The 19,220-nt window shown below is 40.0% G+C and overlaps 1 protein-coding gene across 1 annotated transcript; it reads right to left on the bottom strand.

Moving 5' to 3' along the window:
• Positions 1 to 1,629: 1,629 nt before the first annotated feature.
• On the bottom strand, positions 1,630 to 1,896 carry LOC129008247 (putative ribosomal protein eL43-like; the record flags this gene model as incomplete). Its single annotated transcript, XM_054440242.1, has 1 exon — positions 1,630 to 1,896. A coding segment is annotated over one exon (267 nt), but the record flags the coding sequence as incomplete, so codon positions are not given.
• Between the last annotated feature and the right edge of the window lie 17,324 nt (positions 1,897 to 19,220).

Below are 19,220 nucleotides of genomic sequence, written 5' to 3' on the forward strand. Positions count from 1 at the left end.
GTGGCTCACACCTATAATCCCAACACTTTGGGAGGCCAAGGCGGGCGGATCGCGAGGTCAAGAGATTGAGACCATCCTGGCCAACATGATGAAACCCCGTCTCTTAAAAAAATACAAAAATTAGCTGGGCATGGTGGTGCGCACCTCTAATCCCAGGTACTCAGGAGGCTGAGGCAGGAGAATCGCTTGAACCCGGGAGGAGGTGGTTGCAGTGAGCCGAGATTGCGCCACTGCACTCCAGCCTGGTGACAGAGCGATACTCCATCTCAAAAAAAAAAAAAAAAAAGATTGAATAATATTCCATGCATATATATACCACAGTTTGCTTCTCCATTATCTGTTGATGGACACTTGGGTTGTTTTCACCTTTTAGCTATTGTGAAATATGCTGTTATGAACACTGGTATACAAGTATCTGTTTGTGCCCCTGCTTTCAATTCTTTGAGGTATACATTCAGAAGCGGAATTACTGGATCATACCATAATTCTATATGTTTTCGTTTTGTTTTTTTGTTTTTGTTTTTGAGACAGAGTCTTGCTCTGTCACCCAGGCTGGAGTGCAGTGGCGTGATCTTGGCTCACTGCAACCTCTGTTTCATGGGTTCAAGTGATTCTTCTGCCTCAGCTACCCAAGTAGCTGGGACTACAGGCACACACCACCAAGCCTCACCAAATTTTGTACTTTTAGTAGAGACAAAGTTTCGCCATGTTGGCCAACTGATCTCAAGCTCGTGACTTCAAGTGATCGGCCTGCCTCGGCCTCCTGTAGTGCTCAGATTGCAAGCGTGAGCCACCACGCCTAGCCAATAATTCTAATTTAACGGTTTGAAAATGCCAAACTTTTCCATAATGGCTGTACCATTTTATATTCCTACCAGCAATACACAAGGGTTTCAGTTTCTCCATATTCTCATCAACGCTTATTTTGTTTTTGTTTATGTCTTATAATAGCCGTATTAGTGGATATAAAGTGGTATTCCATGGTGGTTTTGATTCATATTTTCCCTAATGGCTAATGATTAAACACCTCTTTTTCTTTTTTTTTTTTTTTTGAGCTGGAATCTCGCTCTATTGCCCTCTGTCGCCCAGGCTGGAGTACAGTGGCACCATCTCGGCTCACTGCAACCTCTTGCCTCCTGGGTTCAAGCGATTCTCCTGCCTCAGCTTCCCAAGTAGCTGGGACTACAGGCGCGTGCCACCGCGCTCTGCTAATTTTCGTATTTTTAGTACAGATGGGGTTTCACCATGTTAGCTACGCTGGTCTTGAACTCCTGACCTCAGGTAATCCAACCGCCTAGGCCTCCCAAAGTGCTGGGACTACAGGCTTGGCCTTGAGCATCTTTCTGTGTGCTTTTTGGCTATTTGTGTATCTTCTTTGGAGAAATGTTTTTTTCAAGTTCCTTGCCCATTTGTGAATTGGGTTGTTGATCTATTTGTTGTTAAGTTGTAGGAGTTCTTTATACATCCTTACATGTTCCAGATACTAATTTCTAATCAGATATAAGATTTGCAGATATTTTCTCTGATTGTATAGATTGTTGTTTCACTCTCTCTCTCTTTTTTTTTCTTTTTAACATAAATTAACCCATTTATTATAGGCCAGTGATGTCTCAAAGAGTAGAGGAGCATCTACTGGTCTTTCAATTCCTTCAGTCTTCTGATGGCAGACTTTACCATGACAGCCGAAGTGGTGTTGTAGGTCCAGGCACTGCCAGCCACTGTCTTCATGCAGGAATTACAGTGCCTGATTTTCACAGCTCGTCTCTTCATCTTGGTTTTGCCACAGAAAGAGCAAGTGTACTTGGCGTGCTGGCTGATTTCAATTTCCTTCACCATTTTCCAGAGGGAAGCCCCATGGTGGGTCCTGTATTTACCGACTATTCCGACTTTCCTTTTTTTTTTTTTTTTTTTCTGAGACTGAGTCTTACTCTGTCGCCCAGGCTGGAGTGCAGTGGCACGATCTCGGCTCACTGCAACCTCTGCCTCCCACGTTCAAGCTATTCTCCTGCCTCTGCCTCCCCAGTAGCTGGGACTACAGGCGTGTGCCATCATGCCCGGCTAATTTTTGTATTTTGATTAGAGATGGGGTTTCACCATGTTGGCCAGGCTGGTCTCGAGCTCCTGACCTCAAGTGATCCAGCCACCTCGGCCTCCCAAAGTTCTGGGATTACAGACGTGAGCCACCGTGTCCAGCCTCATTCCAACTTTCTTGGTGCATTTGGCCATGTCACCACAAACTAGGTCTGAGCCCAGAGAGGAAGATGTTGTTTCACTCTCTAGATACTGTCCCTTGATGCACGAAGGTTTTTAATGTTGATAAGTCCAATTTATCTATTTTTTGTTGGTGGTGCCTGTGCTTCTGGTGTTATATCCAAGAAACCATTGCCAAATACAGTGTTAGAAAGCTTTCCCCCTATTTTCTTCTAAGAGTTTTATAGTTTTAGTTCTTACAAAATAGGTCTTTGGCTGGGCGCAGTGACTCATGCCTGTAATCCCAGCACTTTGGGAGGTCGAGGCAGGTGGATCACCTGAGGTCAGGATTTCAAGACCAGCCTGGCCAACATGGTGAAACCCATCTCTACTAAAAATTCAAAATTAGCCGGGTGTGGTGGTGCATGCCTGTAATCCCAGCTACTTGGGAGGCTGAAGCAGGAGAATTGCTTGAACCTCGGAGGTGGAGGTTGCAGTGAACTGAGATCACGCCATGCACTCCAGCCTTGGCAACAAGAGCAAAACTCTGTCTCAAAAAAAAAAAAAATTAATTAATTAAAAATAAATAAAATAGGTCTTTGATACTTTTGGAATTAATTTGTATCTATAGTATAAGGTATATATAAGGCATGGGTCCAACTTCATTCTTTTGCAAGTGAATATTCAGTTTTCCCAGCACCATTTGTTGAAAAGACTGTCTTTTCCCCATTAAATGGTCATGTCATCCTTGTTGGAAATCATTTGCCCATGTGCACAAAGGTTTATTTCTGGACTCTATATTCTATTACATTGATCTACATTCTGCCTTTTTGCCAATATCACACCATTTTGATTACTGTAGTTTTGTAATAAGTTTTGAAATCAGAAAGTGAAAGTCTTCCCACTTTGTTCTTTTTCAAGATTGTTTCAGCTCTTCAGGGTCCCTTGAGATTCCATATGAATTTTAAGATAGATTTTTTTTTCTGCAAAGTCATTGGAATTTTGATAGGGATTGCATTGAATCTGTAATCAGTATGGCTAATACTGATATCTTAACAATATTGTCTTCCAATTCATGAACACAGATGTCTTTCCATTTATTTATGTCTTCTTAATTTCTTTCAGCAATACATTATAGTTTTCAGCATATAAGTCTTACCTTCTTGGTTTATTCCTAAGTATTTTAGTCCTTTTGATGTTATTGTAAATAGTATTGTTGTCTTAATCTTTATTTCAGGTTACTGATTGTTAATGTATAGAAATGGAATTGATTTTTGTTTGCTGGTTTTGTGTCCTGCCACTTTGCTGAATTTGTATATTAGTTCTAATGGTGTGTGTGTGTGTGTGTGTGTGTGTGTGTGTGTGTGTGTGTGTGTAATCTTTAGGGCTTTCCGCATGTAAGATCATGTCATCTGCAAACAGATAATTTTAATTCTTCCTTTCCAATGTGAATACTTTTATTTCTTTTTCTTACCTAATTGCTCTGAGCAGAACATCTAATAATATACTGAGTAGAAGTGGCAAAAGTGGGTATCCTTGTCTTGATCCTGATCTTAAAGGAAGACCTTTTATTTTTTTTCCAAGGATCGGCAATAGACTGAAACTTTTAGTTTTGGGGGGGTTTTTGTTTTTTGTTTTGTTTTTTATTTGTTGAGACAGGGTCAAGTGCTAGAGTGTAGTGGCATGATCTTGGCTCACTGCAACCTCTGCTTCCCAGACTCAAGCTATACTCTCACCTCAGCCTCCCGAATAGCTAGGACTACAGGTGCATGCCACCAGGCCCTGCTAATTTTTGTAGTTTTTGTAGAGATGAGGTTTTGCCATACTGCCCAGGCTGGTCTCGAACTCCTGGGTTCAAGTGATCCTCCAACCTCGGCCTCCCAAAGTGCTGAGATTACAGGTGTGAGCCCCCACACCTGGCTGAAACTTTTAATTTTTATCATTGAGTTTGGTGTTTGCTGTGGGTTTTTCATATATGGTCTTTATTATGTTGAGGTAGTTTCCTTCTACTCCTAGTTTTTTGAGTGTTTTTATCGCATAAGGGTTTTGAATTCTGTCAAATGCTTTTTCTGCATTAACTGAGATGATCCTGTGGGATTTTTTCCCTCTATTTTGTCAATGTGGTGTATTGTACTGATTGATTTTAATATGTTGACTCAAACTTCCATTTCAGGAATATATTTATAATCCTTTTAATATCCTGCTGAATTTGGTTTGCTAGTATTTTGTTGAAGATTTATGTGGTATATTGGTCTGTAGTTTTCTTTTCTTGTAATGTCTTTGTCTAGCTTCAGTATCAGGGTAATGCTGGTCTCCCAGAATAAGTTAGGAAGTATTCCTCCTCTTTGTTTTTCTTTTAAAAAGTTTGAGGAGGACTGATGTTAATTCTTGTATAAATATTTGGTAGAACTCATCAGTGAATCCATCTGGTCCAGGGCTTTTCATTGTTGGGGTATTCTGATTACTAATTAAATCTCCTTACTCCAAATTATAGACCTACTCAGAGTTTCTATTTCTTCATGAGTCAGTTTTGGTAAAATATGTGTTTCTAGGAATTTATCTGTTTGACTTATGTTTCCAATTTGCTAGCAGATAATTGTTCATAGTATTCTCATATCTTTTTTATTTCTGTTTGCATCTGCAATAATGTCCCCACTTTTTTCTGATTTTAGTAATTTGATTTTTCTCTCTTTTTTTCTTAGTCAATCTAGGTAAAGCTTGTCAATTTTGTTGATCTTTTCAAAGGAATAAGTTTTGGTTTCATTGACTTCGTTTATTTTTCTGTTCTGTCTTTTATTTATCTCTGCTCTAACCTTTATTATTTTCTTTCTTCTTCTAGCTTTGGTTTGGATTTGCTTTTCTTTTTCTAGTTCCTTATGATGTAAAATAAGTTTTTTGATTTGCAATTTTTCTTTTTTTTCAATGTACAGCAGGTCTTCAAATAATGTTTTATTTAGCATTGTATCATTATTAGGTTGAGGAGAAAAACAAATTACTTCCCTGCTGGGACAGTGTCTGTGTGGAGTTTGCATGTTCTCCCCAAGTCTGTGTGGGTTTTCTTTGGGTACTCCAGGTTCCTCCTACATCCCAAAGATGTGCACATTAGGTGAACTGGCATTTCTAAATGGTCCCACAGTCTGAATGAGTGGGGGTGTGCATGTGAGTACTCCCCGTGATGGGATGGCATCCCATCCAGGGTCAGTTCCCTCTTTGTGCCCTAAGCTTCCAGGATAGGCTCCAACAGCCTATGACCCTGAACTGGAATAAGTCAGTTGGAAAATGAATGAATGAATGAATACAAAGTTTATAAAATAAAAATTCATAAAGTCTACAATAATCATACAGATGCACAACATAAGGAATGCTATAATAGAAAGCATTCAGCAAAGCCTCCAGATTTGTGACTGTTTGCCTTTGAACTGAGTGGTGGTAGGAGACACTCCTTATAATTTTCACTTTGCAAACATTTATTCCTTGATTTAACTCACCACTGCTACAAATGCTGTCACTCAATGATTTACCAAAAATTGGGTAAATAATTACCTTACTTGTTTTTAATAATCTTTTTTTTTTTTTTTTTTTTTGAGATGGAGTTTCGCTTTTCTTGCCCAGTCTGGAGTGCAGTGACGCAATCTCACTGCAACCTCCGCCTTCCGATTTCAAGGGATTCTCCTGCATCAGCCTCCCGAGTCGCTGGGATTATAGGCGCCTGCCACCACGCCTGGCTAATTTTTGTATTTTTAGTAGAGATGGGGTTTCACCATGTTGGCCAGACTGGTCTCAAACTCCTGACCTTGTGATCCGCCTGCCTTGGCCTCCCAAAGTGCTGGGATTACAGGTGTGAGCCACTGTGCCTAGCCAGTAATCTTTCTTAAATGTATGTATACTTCACATTTATCTTGATGTTTAGTATTAGAAGTATGGAGGAATCATATTACCTGACTTCAAATTATACTAAAGAGCTATAGTAACCAAAGCAACATGATACTGGCATAGAAACAGGCACATAGACCAATGGAACAGAGTAAGGAATCCAGAAACAAATCCACACACCTACAGTGAACTCATTTTTGACAAAGGTGCCAAGAACATAAACTGGGGAAAAGACAGTCTCTTTAATAAATGGTGCTAGGAAATCAGGATATCCATATGCATAAGAATGAAACTAGATTCCTATCTCTTGCCGTATACAAAAATTAAATGAAAATAGATTAAAGACTTAAAGCTAAGACCTCAAACTATGAAACTACTACAAGAAAACATTGGGGAAACTCTTAGACATTGGCCTAGGTAAAAGTTTCTTGAGTTGCACCCTACAAACACAGGCAACCAAAGCAAAAATGGACAAATGGGATCACAAGTTAAAAATCTTCTGCACAGGCTGGGCGTGGTGGCTCACGTCTGTAATCCCAGCACTTTGGGAGGCCAAGGCGGGCGGATCATCTGAGGTCAGGAGTTTGAGACCAGCCTGACCAACATGGAGTAACCCCGTCTCTACTGAAAAAATACAAAATAAGCTGGGTGTGGTGGCACATGCCTGTAATCCCAGCTACTCAGGAGGCTGAGGCAGGAGAATCGTTTGAACCCAGAGGTGGAGATTGCGGTGACCAAGATCGTGCCATTGCACTCCAGCAACCTGGGCAACAAGAGTGAAACTCTGTCTCAAAGAAAAAAAAAAAAAAAAAGGCTTTGCACAGCAAAGGAAACAAAGTGAAGAGACAATCCACAGAATGGGAGAAAATATTTACAAACTACTCATCTGACAAGAGATTAATAACCAGAATACATAAGGAGCTCAAACAACTCTATAAGAAAAATCTAATAATCTAATTTAAAATGGGCAAAAACTGAATAGACATTTCTCAAAAGACACAAATGGAAAACAAGCATATGAAAAGGTGCTCAACATCATTGATCATCAGAGAAGTGCAGCTCAAAACTGCAATGAGTTATCTCATCCCAGTTAAAATGGCTTTTGTCCAAAACACAGGCAGTAACAAATGCTGGCAGGATATGGATAAAAGGGAACCCTTGTACACTGTTGGTGGGAATATAAATTAGTACAACACTATAGATAACAGTTTGGAGGTTCCTCAAAAAACTAAAAATAGAGCTACCAAATGATCCAGCAATCCCACTGCTGGGTGTATATCCCAAAGAAAGGAAATCAGTATATGAAAGAGATATCTGCACTCCCATGTTTGTGGTAGCTCTGTTCACAATAGCCAAGATTTGGAAGCAACCTAAATGTCTGTCAACAGATGAATGGATAAAGACAACATGTTACTTACGCACAATGGAGTACTAGTCAGCCATAAGAAAGATTGAGATACTGTCATTTGCAACAACATGGATGGAACTCTGAAAGTCATTATGTTAAGTGAAATAAACCAGGCACAGAAAGAGAACCATCACATGTTCCTACTTATTTGTAGAATCTGAAAATTGAAACAATTGAACTCATGGTTACCAGAGGCTGAGAAGGGTAGTGTGGATTGGGGGAAGGTGGGGATGGTTAAGGGGCTCAAAAAAAAAACAGAAAGAATGAATAAAACGATATGATAGCACAACAGGGTGACTATAGTCAATAATAATTTAACTGTACTTTTGTGTGTGTGCATGTGTGACAGGGTCTCACTCTGTCACCCAAGCTGGAGTGCAGTGGCGCAATCTCGGCTCACTGCAGCCTCTGCCTCCCGGATTCAAGTGATTCTTCTGCCTCAGTCTCCCAAGTAGCTGGGACTATAGCCGCGCACCACCACGCCTGGCTAATTCTTGTCTTTTTAGTAGAGATGGGGTTTCGCCATGTTGGCCAGGCTGGTCACAAACTCCTGACCTCAAGTGATCTGCCAGCCTCGGCCTCCCAAAGTGCTGGGATTACAGGCATGAGCCACCACCCTGGCCCAACTGTACATTTTAAAATGACAAAAAGATAATAATTGGATTGTTTGTAATACAAAGGATAAATGTTTGAGGAGATGGATACCCCATTATCCATTATGTGATTATTATGCATTGTATGCCTGTATCAAAACAACTCATGTACCCCATAAATATATATATACCTACTATGTACCCATAAAAATTAAAAAAAAAAATTAGAAGTGTTTTTGGTTTCTATTGAGAAGTTTGGTGATGTTTTCATGACCAGAAGTATGTTTTTGTTTAGCGATGTTTTCATGACCAGAAATATAGTTTTGTTTACATCAGCCTATGGTAAAATTGTTATTAAAGTCACAGTTTCCAAGAACCTATCAACAGTGTTAAGCAAGGACTTATTGTATGCGTTTACAGATATAAATTTCTGTTTAGTATTGCTTTTACTGCACCCAATAAGTTTTGGTATGTTGTGTCCTCTTTTTCCTTTCTTTTTTATTTATTTATTTATTTTTGAGACAGAGTTTCACTCTGTTGCCCAGGTCGGAGTGCAGTGGTGCGATCTTGGCTCACTACAACCTCTGTCTCCAGGATTCAGGTCATTCTCCCGTCTCAGTCTCCCAAGTAGTTGGGATTACAGGTGCCCGCCACCGTGCCCAGCTAATTTTTGTATTTTTAGTAGAGATAGGGTTTCACCATGTGGACCAGGCTGGTCTGGGACTCCTGACCTCAAGTAATCCACCTGCCTCGGCCTCCCAAAGTGCTGGGGTTACAGGTGTAAGTCATCGCACCCAGCCTCTCTTTCTTTTCTTTTTTGAGACAGGGTCTCTCTCTCTCTCTCTCTTTTTTTTTTTTTTTTTGAGACAGGTGCAAACATGGCTCACTACTGTCTTGGCCTCCTGGATGCAAGGGGTCCTTTCACCTTAGCTCTCTAAATAGCTGGGACTTCAGGTACGCACCACCATGCATGGCTATTTTTTTGTATTTTTTGTAGAGACGGGGTTTCACCATTTTGCCTAGGCTGGTCTAGGACTCCTGAGCTCAAGTGATCTACCTGTCTTGGCCTCCCAAAGTGTTGGGATTACAGGTGTGAGCCACGGCACCCAGCTGTATTCTCTTTTTCGTTTGTCTCAAGGTATTTTCTAATTTCCCTTGTGATTTTTTCTTCCTCTTTTTTTTTTTTTTAGACGGATCTTGCTCTGTCGCCCAGGCTGGAATGCAGTGGTGCAATCTCGGCTCACTGCAGGCTCCGCCTCCCAGGTTCACGCCATTCTTCTGCCTCAGCCTCCCGAGTAGCTGGGACTACAGGCACCTGCCACCATACCCTGCTAATTTTTTTGTATTTTTAGTAGAGACGGGGTTTCACCAAGTTAGCCAGGGTGGTCTCGATCTCCTGACCTCACGATCCACCCACCTTGGCCTCCCAAAGTGTTGGGATTACAGGTGTGAGCCACCACACCCGGCAGTGATTTCTTCTTTAATCCAGTAGTTGTTTAAGAGTGTATTGTTTAATTTGTGAATTTTCCATTTTTCCTTCTGTTGTTGATTTCTAATTTTATTTCTTTGTGATCAGAAAAGATACTTTGTATGATTTCAGTCTTTTAAAATGTGTTAAAACTTGTTTTGTGGCCTAACTTGTGGTCTGTCCTGTAGAAGGTTTCATGTGCACTGAGAAAAATATGTCTGCTATTATTGGACGGGATATTCTGCCACAACATTTTAATTTGCCTCTAACTCCCCATTATCAGACAAAGCTGCAGAGAATATCCTCATATATGTTCCTTTATGGACCTGTGTAAATTACCCATATGCTGAATTGGTGAGTCCCGAGGTATGTCTTTATTTAATTTGACTATTGCTCTCAAGAATGGCTGTGCCACTCACACACCCATCAACAAGGCCTGAGGCTTCCTATGTTGCCATATCTCTGCTAACACTTAACATTAATGTGGTGCCTCACGCCTGTAATCCCAATACTTCGGGAAGCCAAGGCAGGTGGATCACCTGAGGTCAGGAGTTACAGACCAGCTTGGCTAACATGGTGAAACCCCATCTGTACTAAAAATACAAAAATTAGCTGGGCGTGGTGGCACGCACCTGAAATCCCAGCTACGTGGAAGGCTGAGGCAGGAGAATCGCTTGAACATGGGAAGCCGTGGTTGCAGTGAGCCAAGATTGCGCCATTGCACTCCAGCCTGGGGGACAGAGCAAGATTCCATCTCGAGAAAAAAACAAAACAAAACAAAACAAAACATTAACCAGCTCTCTATTTTTTGCCATGCTGATAGGTATAAAGCAATGGTTCTCAACCTGGGACAATTTTATCCCCCAGGAGATAATTGGCAATTTCCAGAAACATTTTTTATTTTCACAAGGGGGATGTCTATTGGCAGCTAGTGGGTACAGGCCAGGGATGCTGCCAAACATCCTACAAGGCACAGACAAGCCCCCACAACAAAAACTTGTCTGGCCCAAAATATTGGTAATGCCAATATTGAGAAACACTGTTGTAAAGAGATAGCTTATTGTTACTTTGGTTTGCATTTCATTGACTACTAGTTATTTTCAGCATTCCTTTGTATGCATGTTGGCTTCTTGATTTCCACTTGTATAAATGTCCTATAGTCTTTGTCTTTTTTAAAGAAAATTGGAGTAGCTGTCCTTTTCTTGCTGATTCTTAGGAATTCCTTGTATATTATTGCTATTAATGCTATTATTCCTTGTGAATTTTAGAGATTTCATATACTTTCTCCCTCTCTGTAAGCTCCTGTGGAGGATTAAGGTTGGCTGGAAACTCTTTTACTCTCCTTCCACCAAGAGGTATGGGGTCTGTGCCCTTTCCTTGGAATGTAGAAAGGCTTTGCAACTGCTTTGGTCAAAAAATTATGGCAAAAGAAACGCTGTGTAAATTTCCAGCCCAGGCCTTAAACTTGCAGCTCCCACTTTCTGTCATTTGGAACACTCCTTCTTGGAGACCTGAACCACCATATAAGAAATCTGACTATCTGCTGGAGAGATCTTGTAGAGAGATCCTGACACTATGTGGGCAGGGAGAGAGGTCCAGCTGAGCCCACCTTTCCAACCATCCGTGCCAAGGAATCAGGAATGAGAGTTAAGTCACCTTAAAACCTATAGATGAGACCATCTACCAGCTGAATACCACCTGGTAAGGTTTAATAAAATGGTTGTTTTAAGCCACTAAATTTTCAGGTCGTTTGATATGCAGAAGTAGATAACCAGCACAGTATTCCATAATCTGACATTGTGTGCTGCAAGTTTGCTGAACTCTCTTGTTAGTTCTAATAGTTTGTTGATTCTGATTTTTTGGGGGTGGGGGAGGACAGGGTCTCACTCCCGCTTCCCCAGGCTGGAGTGTGGTGATGTGATCTTGGCTCACTGCAGCCTTGAATCTCCAACTCCTGGGCTCAGGTGATTCTCCCACCTCAGCCTCCCAAGTACCTGGAACTACAGGTGTGCACCACTACGCCTGACTAATTTTTTTTTTTTTTTTTCAGTAGAGACGGAGTTTCACCATGTTGTCCAGCTGGTCTCAAACTCCTGGGCTAAAGTGATTCTCCCACCTCAGCATCCCAAAGTCCTGGGATTGCAGGCATGAGCCACCATGACTGGCCTGTCTGTTGATTCTTTTGGGGTTGTTTTAGCAGGTTATTATATCATTTATAAATAATAACAGTTTCATCTCTACCCTTCCAATTCTTACACCTCTTCTTTGTTTTTCTTCAGTTATGGCATTGGTCAGAACCTTTACTGCTATGTAAAATATTAGGAGTGACAATGGGCATCCTTGTCTTGCTCAGGATATTCAAAGGAATAGAATGAATTTAAATTTTCATTGGTAAGTATGTTTGCGCTAAGTTTTTGTTATATAATATTTACCAATTTGAGGAAATTTCTTCTATTTCTGATTTTCTAACAGAAGTTTCCCTCCATGTAAATAGAGAAGCTGAACCACACATTAGCTGGAATAATCATAAGATTTTATTTTCTTTTAGTCTATTAATATAGTGAATTTATATTGAGAGATTTTCCAATATTGAACCATAAAATATGCATTCCTGGTATATTTTGCTTTGAGTGATAACTTACCTAAAACTATGAGTTAACAGCTATTTCTACCCCACCAGTACTTTGAAGCCATTACTCTATTGTCTTTTGATTTTTACTGATGCTGAGAAGTCTGCTGTCAATCTATTCGTAACTCATTTGTAATTAACACATTTTTCTGTCCTCATATCTTTTAAGATTTTTCTCATCCTTATTGTTCTGGATTTTCACAAGCATATGTTTAAGTGTATATTTAGTATTATTTATCCTGCCCAATATCTGAAGACTCACATCTTCAATTCTGAAAAATCTCTTCAAGTAATGCTTTATCATTTTCTCTATTAATTCTTAGAGGCACCTATTTGGATACATATTGGTTTCTCATTTTCTCCTCCATATATCCTAACTGTTCTTACTTTTTAAAATCTTTTCCCCCAATTTGCTGTATTCTGAGTTGATTCCTCAGCTTTCTTTCAATTTCTAAATGTGTAACTTTGTTCCTTATAGCATTCATAACATCAACTAATTTCTAATACATCTAAATGGTTCTTTTTCATGTCCATCCACTTTTAAAATTCTGCTTGTTTTAATGTAATATTTCTTGCCTTTTCTAAATACAATTATTATGCCCCCCCCTCAACTTTTTTTTTTTTTTTTTTTTTTGAGACAGAGTCTCACTCTGTTGCCCAGGCTGGAGTGCCCTGGCACAATCTTAACTTGCTACAATGTCTGCCTCCCGGGTTCAAGCGATTCTTTTGCCTCAGCCTCCCGAGTAGCTGGGACTACAGACATGCGCCACCATGCTGGGCTAATATTTGTATTTTTAGTAGAGATGGTGTGTCACCATGTTGGCCAGGCTGGTCTTGAATTCCTGACCTCAGGTGATCCACCCATGCTAGCCTCCCAAAGTGCTGAGATTACAAGTGTGAGCCACTGCACCCAGTCCCTCATTTTTATTTTTAAATTTTTATTTAATTTTTTTATTTGGAAAAAGTGCTTCTTACAAAAAGGCAGCTGCAAAATATAGAAATGGAAAATACCTCTGCAACAATTACTTGTCTTTTTCTTAAAGTAAAAGAATGGGTGGGTTCTAAGGTCCTTCATTTTTTTTATTGTTGATTTTATTGTTGCCTATCTTATTTACTACGAGATTTCTTCATGTGTTTGGAATTTTGATTTTCAATAGATTCTCAGTTTGCTTTTCCTTCTTCATTTCTCTGCTTCTATGCCCACCACTCCTTACTCTCTAGTGGTTTTGCAGTTGCCTTCATCGAGCTTCTTACATCTCCTTCCCAGTTCTAAGTGGGATTTTATAATGATGAGTGGGGCTACCGTCCTGCTGGCATATTGGGTGCTATCACTGAGCTACAAGATATCATATATAGGCCAGACACGGTGGCTCACACCTATAATCCCAGCACTTTGGGAGGCTGAGGTGGGAGAATCATTTGAGGTCAGGGGTTCAAGACCAGCCTGGCCAACATGATGAAACACCATCTCTACTAAAAATTTTTAAAAATTAGCCAGGTATGGTGACAGGTGCCTGTAATCCCAGCTACTGGGAGGCTGAGGCAGAAGAATTTTTTGAACCCGGGAGGTGGACGTTGCAGTGAGCCGAGATCATGCCACTGCACTCCAGCCTGGGCTACTGAGCAAGACTCTGTCTCAAAAAAAAAAAAAAAGATATCATATATAAATTCTGAATCATGAGGCTATGTCTTGGTCTGTCCACCTCACTAAGCCCAGCTTCTATTCAACTATAACCCAGAAGGCAGATGGACAGGATTTTTCTGCCTTTCTTTCACAAGTGGGAAAATCCCACCACAGCCACCGGCATTAAGTAATGAGCCAATTGCTTCTTCTGTCTTAGGTTGAGAACTTTTAGTCTCATTACCCTGTAGGAGTCGAACTCATCAGCTTCCACTGTCTTCTTCTATCTAGAGTCTAAAAGGCCCATCCTCCTAAATTTTATTTATTTAAATATTTTGTAATTTAATTTGTCCATATTGTCATTTATCTTTTCTACTTTAAAAATTCTACCGTTGCTATGTGTTTACAGTAGAGGGACTGCATCAAATATGAGCTTACTGCTCTATCTTGTCAAGAAGTCTGTCCCCCATTTCCTCTTTGACCCACCACTTTCCTACAAGTGTTTCTATGAGTGAAAATTTTACCAGATCTAATGGATACTTCAGCTCACATGTTATTTAACTTTTATATTCTGCATTTGGTAATCCACTTGACAACCCACTTTTTCCTTCTTGAAATCTTATTCCCTTGGTTTCTATGACATTGTGCTAAACACGTTTTTCCCTCATTTCTCTGATCATTACTAGGTCTCTTTTATGAGCTCATTTTTCTCTGCCAATACCTTGAGTTTGCCTTTCCAGTGATTCTGTGGCTGGCCCTTTTGCTCCTTTTTTTTGCTAACCCTAGGTGGTACTATGCACTCTTATACCTTTAACTCCTATCTATATGCTTCCAAATTTTAAATCTAGACTTCTATCCCAGATATGTGTTCAGAACAGTGGATATAAATATCCAACTATTTATTGAATATCTCCATTTGAATTCCCGAAGACCTCACAAACTCAACATATCTAAACTGCATTCATAATCTTTCATTTCAAAAAAATTTTCCCCTGGTATATTCTGTATCTTGGTGAATTTCATAGCTCCTTTTAACCATTCTTATTTTTAAAACTATATATTGTATAGTAAGTTCACACAATTGTCAAAACCAGAAACCAGAGAATTATTTTGGTGTCCCCTTTCTCATCCTCCTTATCCAAGTAGATACAAGCCCTATAAATTCTGTTTCTGTATTATCTCTTGATACGTCCTCCTTTTCCACATCTTTATTGCCTTTGTCATATTCCAGTGTTCCATTATTTCTCACCTAGTCTGCTGCAACACCTTTTTGGTTGATGCCTCTGTTCCCCATTTTGCTTCCTACTTATCAATTGCTGTGTTTTCTCCTAGAGTGAGTTTAAAATGCAAAGTTGATCATGCCACTCTCTTGGCTAAATTCCTTTATTGGCTTCTATGATCTTCAAAATGCATTCCAAACTCCTTAGCAGAGCCACTTTCCAACCCTCTTGCCTCATTTCTCACACTCTTTCTGATGCATCCAGTGCTCCAACTAAACCTAAATACCCAGGCACTTTATGCTGTTCTCTCTTCCTAGGTCTATTTTCCTTCTTTCTGTATCTTGCTAAGTACTATATACCATTACAAATTCAGTGAGACACCCACAAGGATGGCTAAAATAAAAAAGATAATAACAAGTGTTGGTGAGAATATGGAAAACTGGAATATTCATACACTGCTACTGGGAATGTAAAATGGCGCAGCCACTGTGGAAAATAGTTGGCATTCCTCAAAAAGTTAAGCATAGAATTATTATGTGACCCAGCAGTTATACCCCTAGGCATATACCCAAAAGAACTGGAAACAGGTATTTAAAAATAAAAACCGTAGCTGGGTGCAGTGGCTCATACCTGTAATCCCAACACTTTGGAAGGGCAAGGTGGGTGGATCATCTGAGATCAGGAGTTCGAGACCACCCTGACCAAATGGTGAAACCCAGTCTCTACTAAAAATACAAAAATTAGCTGGGCATGGTGGTGTGCACCTGTAATCCCAGCTACTCAGGAGGCTGAGGCAGGAGAATTGCTTGAACCTGGGAGGCAGAGGTGAGCTGAGATCGTGCCACTGCACTTGAGCCTGGGTGACAGAGCAGGACTCTATCTCAATAAATAAATAAATAAATAAAATAAAAACCTGTGCATACATGTTCATAGCAGCAATATTCATAATAGCCAAAATGTGGAAACTCAAATGTCCATCAACTGATGAATGAATAAATAAAATGTGGTGTGCCTCTGCAATGAAACATTATTTGGCAACAAAAAGAATGAAGTACTGATACATGCAATGACATGGATGACTCTTGATTCTGCTAAGCAAAAGAAGCTAGTCACAAAGGGCCAGATATTGTATGATTCTATTTATAGGAAATGTCTAAAATAGGCAAATCAATAAAGAAGGAAAATAGATAAGTGGTTGCCTAGGGCAGAGGGGCAAGCATGGGAGGGTAATGGCAAAGGAGTGTAAGGCATCTTCTTGGGCTAATGAAATGTTCCAAAATTGATTGTGATGGATGTACAACTTTGTAATATTCTAAAGCCATCAATTGTAGTTTGGGTGAATTGTATATTACGTGAATGATGTCTCAAAGAAGCTGTTTCAAAAATTCGGTCAGCAGGTCAAGTGTGGTGGCTCATACCTGTAATCTCAGCACTTTGAAGGGCCAAGGCAGGGATATCGCTTGAGCTCAAGAATTCGAGACCAGTCTGGGCAACATGGTGAAACCCCATCTGTACAAAAAATATAAAAATTAGCTGGATGTGGTGGTATGCATCTGTAGTCTCAGCTACTCAGAAGGCTGAGGTGGGAGAAGCACTTAAGCCTGGAAGGTCAAGGCTGCAGTGAGTTGTGATCGTGTCACTGCATTTTAGCCTGGGCAACAAAGTCAGACTTTGTCTCAAAAAAAAAATTTAATTAACAAAAATTCAGTCAGGAGGTCACATGTGGTGGCTCATGCCTATAAATCCAGGACTTTGGGAGGCCAACGCGGGAGGCCAATGCAGAGGCTCCCTTGAGCCCAGGAGTTCAAGAACAGCCTGGGCAACATAGTGAGACCTTGTCTCTAAAAAAAAAAAAAAAAAAAAAAAAAAAATCCCAGCATGGTGACTCAGGCCTGTAGTCCCAGCTACTTGGGAAGCTGAGGCAGGAAGGTGGCTTGAGCCCAGGAGGTTGAAGCTGCCATGAGCTGTAATCGTGTGATATTGTTTGGCTGTGTCCCCACCCAAATCTCATCTTGAATTGTAGCTCCCATAATTCCCACGTGTTGTGGGAGGGACCTGGTGGGAGATAATTGAATCATGGGGGCAGTTTCCCCCATACGGTTCTTGTGGTAGTGAATAAGTCTCACAAGATTTGATGGTTTTATAAGGGGAAACCCCTTTCACTTGGTTCTCATTTCTCTCTTGTCTGCCACTATGTAAGATGTGCCTTTCACCCTCTGCCATGACTGCGAGGCCTCCCCAGACATGTGGAACTGTGAATCCATTAAACCTCTTTTTGTTTATAAATTACCCAGCCTCAGGTATGTCTTTATCAGCAGCATAAAAACGGACTAATACATCATGCCACTGCAAACAACAACATGCCACTGCAAACAACAACAACAACAGCGCAAAAACCAACCAGCCAACCAAAATTAATCCAGGGTAACTGTCTCCAGGATTCCTTCTGTGTCCAGAATAGGTATTTCCCTTCAGGGTCCCCATAGCAGACATTTTGAATGGACATCTTAGGATCTTAAAAAGGTATCTCAGAATTATCTTTTTACTTGCCTGCTCTTCCACTCAATTCTTAATTCCTTAAGGGTAGAAAACATGTCTTATTTTTGTAGCTAGCACATAGAAGGCACTCAAATAATCATTGAATGAACAGCGATTATAAATCTTCAGAACAACAATCGGACCCAGTGCAATCTTCAAAATAAAAATGTGAAGTAAAATGTAGCATAGAATTTTTCAAAGCATAAAAATATGTATCATTCCAAAAGCATTAGGCAAAGATAACCATCTCATTTTCTAAGTATTACATCTTACTGAAATAACATATATGTATTATACACACGTTCCCCAGAATTATTCTTTAAAAAATGATTGCTTTAAAAAGATTAAAGCACTTAGCACAGTGTCTACCACATAGTAAGTGCTTGATATGACTTGGCTCTGTGTCCCCACCTAAGTCTCATGCCAAATTGTAATCCTCAATGTTGGCAGAGGGGCTTGGTGGGAGGTGACTGGATCATGGGAGTGGATTTCATAGCTTTTCTCATGATAGTGAGTCGAGTTCTCGTGAGACCTGGTTGTTTAAAAGTGTGTAGCACTTCCCCCTTCGCTCTCTCTTCTTCCTGCTCCAGGCATGTAAGATGTGCCTGCTTCCCCTTTGCCTTCCCACCATGATTGTAAGTTTCCTGAGGCCCCCCCAGCCATGCTTCCTGTGGAACTGTGAAATGATTAAATCTCTTTTCTTTATAAATTACCCAGTCTCAGCCAGTTCTTTATAGCAATGTGAGAATGGACTAATACAGTGCTCAATAAATGTTAGCTAATGTTAAAAGACAAAACAAATATTAATTAGAATTGTCTCAGTAAACTTCTGGTATAATTCAGATATAGGGAATGAAGTAGAATTGTGGATGAGTTAGCTGTAAAGCTAAAAAAAAAAACACCTTTCAAATACACTGTACTAGAATAGTCCTATACTAATATCATAGCAGTGAATAGCCACAGCAAAGGGTGTGATCTAGAAAAGAATAACAATAAAGAACCAGTCTAACTTAGGCACTTATGGTAACAATAAACAAAAAAAGTGACCCTGCACATTTTTGAAACAAATATCATTATATAATAGTCAAAGTTGTGATTTATTTAAAACCAAGTCCATAATTGCTTGGGAAATATACTGGTAATTCACTAAAATGGTTAAAATTGACACATAGCTTCCAGGCATTCAGTTATTTTACACTATCTAATTCAGCCTTGATAATGTTAGATATTTTTGCCTACTAGTAACAGAAAACCCACGTCAAAACAGATTATTAACAAAAACAAGACGTAATCAGACAGCCTGAAGTAGGGAAACTCTAGAGTTGGCTAATTCAGCAGTTCATTGACCCATTAAGGACCTGAGATTATTGTCTTTGTGCTCAGCATATCATGGATGCTCACTTCACGTTTTCAAAATGGCTACAGTAATCCAGGCATCACATTCTCATGCTCTGACATCCAGAGCAAGGGAAAAAAAAAATCTCTCTCTCTCTCTGAATCTTTTTGAAACCTTTTCTTATTTAGAAACTTTTTCTAGAAGCACCTCCAACAGACTTCCCTCCTGTCTCATTTGCCATAATTGAGTCATAGCCCTTTCAAGAATAATCTTGAAAATCAAGAAGAGAATTTCCCTGCTTGATTTGGACTAATCAAGATAGACCTCCTATGGCTGGAGCTTGA

Source organism: Pongo pygmaeus, chromosome 9 (genome assembly GCF_028885625.2).
Source record: "Pongo pygmaeus isolate AG05252 chromosome 9, NHGRI_mPonPyg2-v2.0_pri, whole genome shotgun sequence".
In the NCBI taxonomy this organism is placed as follows: Eukaryota; Metazoa; Chordata; class Mammalia; order Primates; family Hominidae; genus Pongo; species Pongo pygmaeus.